We start from the raw sequence: 12,365 nt of genomic DNA, 5'->3' as shown, positions 1-12,365 counted from the left end.
AAACTTTTCAATAATTTTCGAAATAATCAATTTCAGTTAAATCGTAAATTTTGGTACATTTAGTTCAATTTAATCCCTATCATTCGTGAACAAATTTTCAATTTAACATTCCATTTTTAAACTATCATTTTCCTCTTTTTTTGAAAACTACATTGTTTACAATTTAACATTCCATTTTTAAACTATCATTTTCCTCTTTTTTTGAAAACTACATTGTTTAGGTATGATGTTTTTAAAAAAAAATAGTTTTTCTTGTAAAATATAACCGAATTAAGCAAAATATTTACAAATATAATTTTGTTATTTAAAATAATTTGATATGATTTTAATTAATAATTATATTAAAGAAAAACAATTCAATTTATTATTATAATGTAGAAGGCATATCTTTAAATTGAGTTCCGGTTAAGCGCTTCTCCTTCAGTTCATCACCTTCCGGCTTCTGCTGCAAGAAACCTCCTCTCTTCTCTCCGATTCTCTCTTTCTCCTTCCATTTCTTCCCTCTTTTCATTCTCTCAACAATGGTGCTTGAGGTACTTACTCATCTCTTTTCTCCCTTTTCATTTCTCGTTTTTTCTCTACTCACTTTAACCACCTAGGGTTCTATGTATATCTATCTACTTTTCCCTTTCTATTGGGTAGGCGACAATGATCTGTATCGATAATTCCGAGTGGATGAGGAACGGCGATTATGCTCCTTCCAGATTCCAAGCTCAAGCTGATGCCGTCAATCTAATTTGCGGAGCTAAAACCCAGGTGCTTCTTTGATTTCTCTTCTTTTGGGGTTTTAATCAGGTAGCTGGGAATTGAGTTGCGGTTAGGGTTATTTGGGTGGGGATGCTATTTTTTTTCTTCTTTTTATCATGAAAAAAAAAAAACATATTGCATTTTTTTTAATCAAAAGGAAATTAGTGAATTAGTTTCATGGGACTATCCGGTGTGTTACTTTCATAATTTTCTTTATTAATGTATGATTCTGAAGTTTTGAGGAATGTATGTACATGATCGTTTGCTCTTTTGTTAAAACAGTCTAACCCGGAGAATACAGTAGGAGTTCTTACGATGGCTGGAAAGGGGGTTCGGGTTTTGGTAACTCCTACAAGTGATCTTGGCAAGATTCTAGCGTGCATGCACGGTTAGTTCATCTACTTTCCTTTTGTATGAAGTTTGCCCCTGTACTTACTATGCAAGTTTGAGGCTTCTCAAAATGTTAAATTAGAGTGCATTTTATCCGCCATCTATATGCAACAGATTATTTCTCAACAGAAACACCGTTTAATATATGTGTGTATATGTATAAAAGAAACTGCTGATGTAAATTACGTATGTTTTCTGTAGAAAAATAATAATAAATTTGATTGAGACATAGAGTTCTTGTTACAGTTGTTCAAGTAGGTGCCATTAGTTTGAACATTGGGAATAATTCTTGTGCTAATCATAAATGCTTAATGGTCTACTTTCACTCGTTAGTTGGATTAGATGTAATCCATCATAACTTTTACTTTGATCCCTATTAAAGTTGATGAGTTTATTTTGTTAGTGCAGTTTGTTCATTCCTCCTTGTATTTCTGTCACACACATACACACATATAGATATATACATACATACATATATGATTTTTCTCTTTAAATATTTTTCCCAAAGAAAAACATCTATCCCCAAAACTTCTTAGAATTGAGTACTGTTCAATTTCAAGTTAGTATTGTACAGCATTTTAGTTATTTCTGGGTCTTCACTTTTTTGATGCATCAGAATTGTGCGTATTGTGGGTTGTAAAATAATCTCCACTCCCTAGTGAAGTGTTGTTGATCTTTTCCTCTAGCTTCTGTATAAAACTTAACGTCCTTCTTTTTTGCACAATAGGTTTAGAGATAGGTGGAGAGACAAACTTGGCTGCTGGGATTCAGGTGGCTCAGTTGGCTCTGAAGCATCGTCAAAATAAGAAGCAGCAACAAAGAATTATTGTTTTTGCAGGAAGGTAGGCACTTCTTGTCAATCCCCTTTTCTGTATTTTTTTTTTATTGTGCCAATCCAGTTATTGATTGTTCTCACATCATCTACCTTATGTCTTCTTAGTCCTGCCAATCATGAAAAGAAGTTGTTGGAGATGATTGGAAAGAAATTAAAAAAGAACAATGTTGCACTAGATATTATTGACTTTGGTGAAGAAGATGATGCTAAGCCAGAGAAGCTGGAAGCTCTTCTTTCGGCTGTAAATAGCAATGACTCCAGTCACATTGTTCACGTTCCATCAGGTCCAAATGCTCTTTCCGATGTACTTATTAGGTCAGTTGCTCTCTCTCTCTCTCTCTGTTACCGGAGGAAACCGATTATTACTGCTTTCGTTTGTTCCATATTGTTTGAAATAGTAATTTGTTATCTTCATGATTGTTCACAATTTCTCCTTCTATGTCAGTACTCCAATCTTCACCGGTGATGGGGAGGGAGGAAGTGGATTTGCCGCAGCTGCTGCTGCAGCTTCAGCTGGTGGGGGCGGTTTTGATTTTGGTGTGGATCCCAACCTAGACCCTGAACTAGCACTTGCACTTCGAGTGTCAATGGAAGAGGAAAGGGCCAGACAGGAGGCAGCTGCTAAGAGGGCTGCTGACGAGACTTCAAAGCAGGAAAAAGGAGGGGAACAGCCATCTGGCTCACAGGATACAACTATGAATGAGCGTGCTAGTGCTGAATCTTCTGATGCTCAGAAGACAAGTGATCCAATGGTTAGTTTCTCTTAAATTAAATATTATCTAATGCTGCAATAGACAAATAGATTGTCCATTGTTTCAAATGTTTCCTTCGACCCTCACTTCATTGCTTGTCTTCCTTTCTCCCCCACGTTTTTGGAGGCAAAGAAATGTTAACTACGCATTTTTTTTCATTGCCTTGACAACTTAAATGAAAGTAAAAGTATATGCGGTGTTTTGATATTCATTCTGGCTTTGGTTACAGGAGGATGAAAATGCCCTGTTACAACAAGCCCTTGCAATGTCGATGGAAGATCCTGCCTCAAGTGACATTCGGGATACAGAAATGTCAGATGCCGCAATGGATCCAGAGTTAGCTCTTGGTAAGGTTATTTAACCATTCCTTTGTCTCATGGTTCTCCTTTGCATTCAAGAAACTTGTTGAGGGAACTAACTGGTTGGCTGTTTGCGCTTGAGTAATTCAAAATTTTTAACTTTAAGGGCCTCGGCCTTTCAAAGGTATAAAATTAGTCTAGTAGAATATAGTTCTATGAAAACTTCTATCACAGGTTCTGAGACTCACATTGTGATTTGCATTCACCTTACCTAAATCATTTGCAAGCAGTGTGCAGAGGAACAGAACTATTCTCTCCATCGAAATTTGAGTTCCATTAATTTGTAGGCCACTTGGAACTGAAATTACTGCAATTGAATTGAATTTGCATTCTAACTATCTTTTCCATCTTTGTTTGTTGCTGGTTGGTTGCAGCTCTTCAGTTGTCAGTGCAGGAGGAATCTAAAGACTCAACAAGCCAACCTGATATGAGTAAATTACTGGCAGACCAGTCGTTCGTATCATCCATTCTTGCATCGGTATGAATTCAACAAACCTGTGAATACTTCTCAATGATATAGAAAACAATGTCTCCAACTACCTGGTTTACATTTAATTAACTCAAATGGAAATGGTCTACAGCTTCCAGGGGTTGATCCAAATGATCCATCAGTTAAAGATTTACTAGCTTCCATGCAAAGTCAATCTAAGCCAGAGGTTAGTTGCTTCCATGCGTTGAAACACAAATTACCCGGAAGGTTAAATTTGTAAAATGAACTTTCTTCTTGTTTCAGGACAAGAAGAACGAAGAAAACCCACCGAAGGAAGACGATGACAAGTAATCAAATCCATCTTCCAAAGTTGAATAATTCTGCTAGGCATTCGTATTTCTCCCCGTAAAAGTGTTGCATAGTGTGTTTTGATCATCTGCAGACAAGAGAATATGCATCACTTTGATCTTTTAATTTGTACTATGATATTATACTCTTCAGTCTTAATTCAACTCTTGTTTCCTTTTCTCATTTCTCTTATGATTTTTCTTTTTATGTTCATTTCCTTCTAAAGTAACTGAAGAACATTGCAGCACAACCCCAATATAAGCCTAAAATTTTAATGCATAAATATGAGAAGTTTTAAAATGAGAGAGAGATTGTCTCGTACTGCCCAAGTAAAGTGAGATCCTACGTAGATCTCTATACCTTTACATACAACATAGTATGATAAAAGCAACTAGTTTAATACTAAGGGGGAAAAACAATTATAAGTTTAACATATCAATTTGGATTTACTATGTTAATTTTTGGAATTTTATAAACTAATACACATATATTCTTAAAAACTAACCAAAGATATCTTTATTTTATTTTTTGTTATTTAAAAGTTGGTATTTTTTTAATCTAATAAGAATAGTAATAAAAAGGAATAAATAAGGGGAAGATTGAGAAGAAAGGGGGTGGCGGGTAAAGCTGTTAGTTTCTCAACAATGGCGACGGAGCTTTGAGAGCTAAAACAAATTAGATTCGACATTGTCCTTTCCTATCATAATAATTAGTCAACAAAAGTTTGGTCTTTCCTTCTCACGATCGAGACGCGGGTAAAAGGAAAAGCTATCTCGATTACAGTTGAAATGGAGCCCTCAATTTCATACATGTGATCGCATTGGAATTCGTTTTGACCCCTTTTTCTTGTTCTTCCGAATTTCCCCTATTTTCCTCTCCCCATCCCTCCCAAATTCCTGTTTTTCCCCTTGAGATCAATGGATTCACAAAACCCATATCGCAATTCCCTTTACCCTCAAGTCATTCATTCAAATCCCGACGCCCCTTTATCTTCCTTTGCCAATCCGATCCCACCTTCGACTTCCAATCTTTACCCCACTCTTGATATGAAGGATATGGTGGAGAATCTGTTTCCTGACGATGTGGGTTTTCTTCATCCTCCTTCGGCCCCAGCTCCGCCTTCCGCTTCGGCTCCTCCTCTCGCGGTGGAAGAGGTTCTTATTAGAATCCCAGGCGCCATTCTTAACCTAATTGATAAAGAGTATAGTGTTGAGCTTGCTTGTGGAGATTTGACCATTGTCCACATTCGCCAAGGAGAGAGCGTTGTTGCGGTGTTTGCGCGTGTTGCTGATGATATTCAATGGCCATTAGCGAAGGATTTAGCTGCTGTGAAACTTGATGGTTCGCATTACTTCTTCTCTTTTCAAGCTCCTAAGGAACGTGATTCGGATTCTGATTCGAGTGATGACGAAGATAAGAAGAAGAAGAAGAAGAAGAGTGGGTCGGATGATTATTTGAGCTATGGGTTAACGATTGTTTCCAAAGGTCAAGAGGGATTGTTGAAGGAACTGGATGGGATTTTACAGAATTATAGTAGTTTTACATTGCAGAAGGTATCGGAGAGTGCCAAGAAAGTGGAGGTTCTGGATGAGTCTTTGGCAAAAGAGATGTCGCCGGCGGATTTGAAGACAGAGAAGAAGAAAGAAGAGATGGAAGGAAAATGTGCAGCGTATTGGACTACATTGGCTCCTAATGTGGAAGATTACAATGGACTGGCTGCTAAGTTGATTGCGGCGGGATCGGGGCAATTGGTTAAAGGAGTTTTGTGGTGTGGTGATGTGACTGTAGAAAGGTTGAAACAGGGGAATGAGGCTATGCAGAAGAGGCTGGACCCCTGTTCTAACACTGAGATCAGCCCTGAAACCCTCAAGAGGATTAGAAGGTTTTTTCTTCCAACTCTTTGTTAAATATGTTTTTCACTCTCATTTCTGTGTGGATACTTGACAGCATTTGTTTTGAGTGCACTGGTATCATATTATTGTTGATCTTTTCAAGGTCGGTAGATAATGCTAGTTGGCAATTGTATTGCTCTAAGAAGCAAAACACTTTAGTTTGGCTAGTGTTTGGACACGTGTTGGACATCTGGATCCTCCAACACTTGCTAATGCAATAAATATGTTATACACTTGTTAGGGAAACTAAAAAGACACATATACGACGCTAATAATAACTTTTGAGCATAAAGTACACCAAGCTAAGTTTTGTAAGCATATAATCAACCCTTTTACTTTAGATTTTCATTTGGTATAAAAATTATATTACTTTTAAAATGTATACTTTATTAAACGTGTCCTTGCCATGATGTATCCTAAAATTTTTAAATATGTTATGTTGCCGTGTCATGTCATGTTTGTGTCTCATATCCATATTTATGCTTCTTACTATCGCTCTATCTGCATCTTGGAGGTAATGGCTTCCAGCCATATTAAACCACTTAAGATTTAATATCCTACTAGTTTATTTGACATATGAATGTACATTATCGAGTTATAAGAGAGTTGTTGATGTACTTTCAGACGAGCCTAAATCCTCACGGATACTAAAACAAGGGTTACATTTTTCTGCAGTAACTTCTAGTTTTTGTTGTTTTATGCAGCTCTAAAGCTTAAACGCCAAGGAATTAATGTGCTTAAGCCTAGAACTCTTTTTTTAAAAAAAATTAAGAACTATCCTCCAAACCCCCTTATTTCTTTGAACAAGGCTTTAATTTTAAAATATTAATGATCACTACACTTCATTGTACCCCATCCTTTAAGAAAAGCTGTAGGTTCATTACTTTTGTTTTGGTAATCACCTCTAGAATTAAAAGCGTCACATAAAATTGTGTGGATGCCGAAATGGATTTCATATTGGTTTTTCTTTGAGCTGTAAGACTCTTCAGCAAACTGCACGTAAACACTTGTCAAATACTTTTTTGGTCTGATTTTTTATTTAGGGTTAAGAGGGTTACAAAGATGTCGGAGAAAGTAGCCAATGGAGTGCTCTCTGGAGTGATTAAAGTTTCTGGATACTTTACAAGTTCAGTGGCTAATTCAAAAGTTGGGAAGAAGTTTTTTGGAATGCTTCCCGGGGAAATTGTACTAGCTTCTCTTGATGGATTTGGTATGTCACCAACTCTATTTTATGTTTTTTCCCCTGTGCCAGTTGTAGAATATAATCTATCTTCTTTCTATTTCTCTATTTCTATCTATCGACTAGTTTTTTCTTATTTGGTATACTATTAAAATTTAAAAGGGGAAATAAAGGTTTCTTCTTTATAATTCTAATATGAAACAAAGTATGCGGTAAAAATATTCATAACACTTCATTTATTGGATTTTTCATTTTGTATCTTCTAAGAAGTGGTTGACTAAAACATTGTAAAATGCACCATTTAAGTTCGAACAATTTATAAAATAGAGGGCATAAATCAAATGCAGTGCTTGGAAGAGGTTACAAGGAAGTTAAAAAAAAAAAAAAGGAAGTGAAGAGGAGCTGATAATTCTTCAAGGGAAAAACTACCTTTTCACGTTTTGAGTTTCAAAGAATAGGGGCATTGTGAAAAGGTCCATTTTAAAAACTTAAGGACCCAACATACCTATTCTTCAAAATTCAGGGACTAAAACCGACCCTATTTGAAGAGGATCTATTATCTAGGTTGTAAAACTGTGGTCTTGACTCTTGAGTTCTAAAAAAACTTGGAGACTAAAGAAAATGTAATTTTCCCATTGTTTAATAAATCCTGAAAATATCTATATGAAAAAGTAACAAAATGTTTATTTCTGTTGACTTCCCATAATATGATATTTGAAATAGAGATTTTGTGTTTGTGAGACTTGTTTAATTCTGTTTGTTGGACAAATGAAAATTTGAACTTGTGTTGTTATTTTAGAATATGGCATCGGCAATTAGACTTCATGGTGTTGACGGAAAACTTTCTCATACTTGAAACTTGCAGTGAGAATTATGTTCGACTTTTACATTAATAGATTTATTTATATGTGAAAGCATCAACATCATAGCTCATAAAATTCTTGGTTTATATTCATTGTTTTGTATGGTCATAAATTTTTTTGGTTAAATCATTCCTCACAAGAATGCATTCCCTTTTGTAGCTTAATTGATTACTGTTTTCATCTTCTGATAATCAGGCAAAGTTTTTGATGCTGTTGAAGTTGCTGGAAAAAATGTCATGGCTACATCTTCCACTGTAACAACTGAGCTTGTGACCAAAAGGTAAACTCTTACCAACTGCACATAGTTTTATAATCTTCCTACTGCTCGACCAAATGCTGAAAGAACTTCAATTTTCATGTCAGAAGATTTAATTCAAAAACCATCGCACATACTTATGATGCTTTCACAAACTTTTCCTTTTTCTGTTGCTGTAGGTATGGGGAGCAAGCTGCAAATGCAACCAATGAAGGCCTTGATGCTGCTGGACACGCTGTTGGGACAGCATGGGCTGCTTTGAAGATTCGGAAAGCTCTGAATCCGAAAAGTGCTCTCTCACCAAAAGCTTTAGCTAAATCTGCTGTTAAAGCCGCAGCTGCAGATGCAAAGGCTAAGAACTCCAAGTAAATTGTTGGAATTATTTGTTATTAACTAATATTAGGTATGAGCTGCTGTAACAAATTAAGTTGAGCTTATTGAAAATTCGAGCCACTCCATCTTCATGCCCACTTTTGCGTTTTCTATTGAAATCATTGTTGGTGTAGAGTTCTTGTATATAAGTTACATGGATCCTGAAAAGAATGAAAGATTTGTTTCTGTTTTCTTTCTACAATTATTCTTTCCCCTCATCAAGAGCCTAAAAACTGCAGAAACTTAGTCCCTCCCCTGATATAAGGCTGTAACCAAGTGTCTTCAGGATATTCAATCCCTGTGTTTTTCTCTTCATTACAAATGTTTGAGACATCTTTTACACCTCGTCGAATCAAAGTTTGAGATTGGTGGCTATCATGATGGAATCAATGGTTGACTGATATCTATTGTGATTGAATCAGTGTTCGAGATCAGATGCTACCATGATTAAATGGATGTTTTAGAATGGTAGCTATCATGATCGAATCAGTGTTTGAGATTAGTAGGTATCATGATTTAAACTCATTAACTTTTAGTAAAGATATTTGATTTCACTTGCTGTTCTTGATTATTAGGCCAACTTTATGATGGGCAGCCCACTGTGTAGGTAGGACAAAAGCTTTCCAAATCATTTTCTTGAAGATAAACATCCCTCCGGATCTTCTTCCATCAGCAGGTAGGATTTCTGGCTTTAATATCTTTATGATTGTTTAATAAACATAGATAATTGACTTTAATGTCTTCTTGTCCCCACACTTGATTTGGGGTTGCTGAATGCTTGGTAATATAGAATATTTCTGTAGATGATTATGGTATAATATTGTTAGATAGTGGGTTTTGGACATCTAGCCAAAGTCTAACACAGCTAATAAAAATATTATAAAAAGTTGGTAATGCAGCAAAACCAGCCAATTACTAAGCCAAATGCTATTGAAAATTAGAATGCTCCCTCCATTTGCTTTTTATTTATTTCTTTGTTTTTGGTAAAGGACTGTACTGAAAATCTTTTTGTTTCTGAAAACGATTACACCTAAACACTCTTGGTTAATTGGACCACTATGTCCTCTTAATTGTGCACCACAAAATTTCCTTTGTCCTTTTCTCCTTTTTTTCCCCTCTTAGAAGTCCAAATTAGCTTATGTAGATTTCAATTAGCCTTACCAAACAATTGTTTTGTAGATATTTAATATCTTAGGTTGGTGGATCTTAATGACCTAATTAATATTTGTAAAATTTGTTTATTGAACTTTTTAAGGTTGTGTTTTTTTTTATCAAAATTTATAATAGATTTTTTAACTTTTCTATCTAATTTTTATAGTTTTAAAAGGGTAATTAGATTGTGTAGCACTTTTTGAGGATAATAATTAAGTGCATATTAACATTTTTAAAAAATTATAAAAGATAATAATTAAGTGTACAAAAAATTACAAATATAGCAAATCAAATCTATTAGTGAGGAGGAAGATAACAAAACAAAGAAAACAATAAAAAACAAAGAATGAGATGTTAATCAAAGTGTCTAACCTCGACCCAGGATTAATTAGGTATTAGAATGAAAGTTTTTCTTGGTCTTTTGGCTAAGATCAAGTGTCAGAATGAGTTTGTTAAAAACTAAAGTAGGATTCAAAAGTTAAAGTTCAAAGACCCTTCAAAGTTATTCATAAAAGTTAAAGTTCAAAGACCTGGTGAAAACTAAAGTAGGATCAAACAAACACTTATCTTAAAAAGTAGAAATACCTTATATTAAGTTAAAAGGACGAAATTTGTAATTTGAGAATGAATTTGCTACTGGTCACTATTTGGTAGGTAGATCAAAGTATGATAGGTTAATTTTGTTGAATGTTATATAAACCTTTGCTGTATACAATAAATTATAGGCATCGAATCAAATGGTCCAATCCATAAGAGGGAAACAACCAATGCATAGACTATTCTTAGGCACTAAAGAGCTAAGATTCTCTCTATATCTTTATGTCATATTTGATTAGTAATTTTTTTTTTTTTGAAATGTGAAGAAGAATATGGGTAAGTAATGAAGTTATATCTCTTTAGGATTTGTGTAATCTCTTCCAAATCAAATCCACTAAATGGGTATTTGGAATCATATCTCTTCATTTCACTGTCATACATTTGGTGAAATGAACCTTAGACTGTCTCTTTTTCTCATTCTCATATTGTCTTTGTTTAGCAAATTGTCAATGGAAATTTATTCTTTTAAAAGGATGGTTTTTTTTTTTCTTTTACAAATATCTATATACACACACACAACAGGGGATCCAGGGGTTTACTATTTGAAGGTCTACCCAATATGGTAAATCATTTATTGGTTATAGTCTTGTTCATCATGATTGTTCATAATTGAACCAATCATACCAATTCATTTGGCACAATCTAGCTCTTCTATCCCAATTTTGTTACCTAACTCAATTATGGGAGCCACTTTGATGATAACTACTCTAATCATCTGGATTCAAATGATCTCTCTTTATCGAGGTTATACTAAATTTTGTTACGGGATGAATTCTAGATATTTATAAAATAAACTATGCACTTGTGGTCAGAATGTGTATAGTTCAACGATAAATGACATGTGATTTTTCTTTTGAGGTTGAAAGTTTTGTTGCACTCTTGTGATACTTGCTTGGAACATAATACGTTTCGTGTTTGAATTCCATTAATTGAGTTGTTTTTTATCATGTTTACTCAAGCCTATTGCAAACGTAATTTGATTATGATGGAAGTTGTTTACTTTGCATGGTTTGGTATCATTGGCTTCCATTACTGTTTATGGTCAATCAATATCTATAAAAGGTAAAAGCATCTTCTGATGAGCCCTTCGTAACTGTCAAACGCAATTTGATTGATCATCTTTAACTTTACCATCGAACTAGATTTTTTTAATTATTATGGATTTGAGTGTGAACTCCATATTTAATTACCACTTAATCAAAAGGATTATTATAGGTAATTGGAAAGAGAATAGCAAAAGGGAAAAAAGAGGAATGGGTGCCAAAAAGAAGAGCAAGAAAATAGGAAAGGAATGGTACTAAACATGAACCCATAGTCCTTTCATTATCAAACATTGATCATTTCCCTTTTCTTAAAGATCAATATCAAATATGTTAATCTAAACCTCAAGACACTTGTTCCACTATCTCCTTAATTAAGATCTCTAATCTTGTATGAAACCAAAGGAAATGTTTAACCTATGATTATTTCTCATATATTATAATATTTATTCCTTTATAGTAAGCACACATAGAGGCATAAAGTAAGGTTTTCAAATCTTTTATTAGTAAACTAAGTACCTTTGTGCTATCTAGAGATAAGAGATGCCACGTCTTTCCATAATAATTGTAGTAAACAAATATCCATGACCAAAAAGGTATCTCTCTACTTTTTTTTCTTTTTCTTTTTTTCTTAACCGACATAGACATATCTAGACTGCCCTAAAGTTTGTATTATCAACTTCGAAACTAGAAGTTTGGTTATTAACTTGTGTACTAAAAGTCCAAATTCACGAGTACGTTAATGAAATATGGACATGATATACGATTTAAAGGTAAATTGTGTATGATCTAACGTTACAAAAATCAAATATCATGGATAACGTTCACAAGTTCCACGAAAGTTGTTCGAGAAAGAGTAGATGTCATACATAAGTCTTGCAAAAAAATTTGCAATTTTTTTATAAATGGAATTTGAGGCCTAAATAGAATCTTAAACCAACTAGATTTTTTCAACTCATGCATGATATTAGAGGAAGGAAGGAAGGATAAAATGAAGAAAGGAAATGAATGAATGATGAGCAAAAAAATGGAAGCATTAGTAGAGGATTAAGCAATAGATGAACATAAGTGGAGCACAAAAATGGAGTTCTAGAGGCTCAACTTTGCCAAGTCAAGCCACCTAAATAATGCATTCCCACATACCAAAATAAT

The 12,365-nt window shown here is 34.4% G+C and overlaps 2 protein-coding genes across 2 annotated transcripts; both read left to right on the top strand.

The window, feature by feature from the left end:
* Nucleotides 1-373: 373 nt before the first annotated feature.
* On the top strand, nt 374-4,053 carry LOC101217295 (26S proteasome non-ATPase regulatory subunit 4 homolog). Its single transcript, XM_004146099.3, has 10 exons — nt 374-533; nt 643-756; nt 1,030-1,135; nt 1,865-1,979; nt 2,078-2,287; nt 2,418-2,724; nt 2,954-3,071; nt 3,458-3,561; nt 3,665-3,739; nt 3,817-4,053. The coding sequence occupies exons 1-10, from the start codon at nt 522-524 to the stop codon at nt 3,862-3,864; spliced, it is 1,209 nt and encodes a 402-aa protein (XP_004146147.1). The 5' UTR covers nt 374-521; the 3' UTR covers nt 3,865-4,053.
* A 415-nt stretch (nt 4,054-4,468) lies between these two features.
* Nucleotides 4,469-8,712, top strand: LOC101217525 (protein EARLY-RESPONSIVE TO DEHYDRATION 7, chloroplastic). The gene is made up of 4 exons (XM_004146100.3): nt 4,469-5,743; nt 6,797-6,963; nt 7,992-8,076; nt 8,232-8,712. The coding sequence occupies exons 1-4, from the start codon at nt 4,779-4,781 to the stop codon at nt 8,419-8,421; spliced, it is 1,407 nt and encodes a 468-aa protein (XP_004146148.2). The 5' UTR covers nt 4,469-4,778; the 3' UTR covers nt 8,422-8,712.
* Nucleotides 8,713-12,365: the final 3,653 nt, after the last annotated feature.

Source organism: Cucumis sativus, chromosome 3 (genome assembly GCF_000004075.3).
Source record: "Cucumis sativus cultivar 9930 chromosome 3, Cucumber_9930_V3, whole genome shotgun sequence".
Taxonomy (NCBI): domain Eukaryota; kingdom Viridiplantae; phylum Streptophyta; class Magnoliopsida; order Cucurbitales; family Cucurbitaceae; genus Cucumis; species Cucumis sativus.
This window is presented reverse-complemented; position numbering and strand designations above follow the sequence as displayed.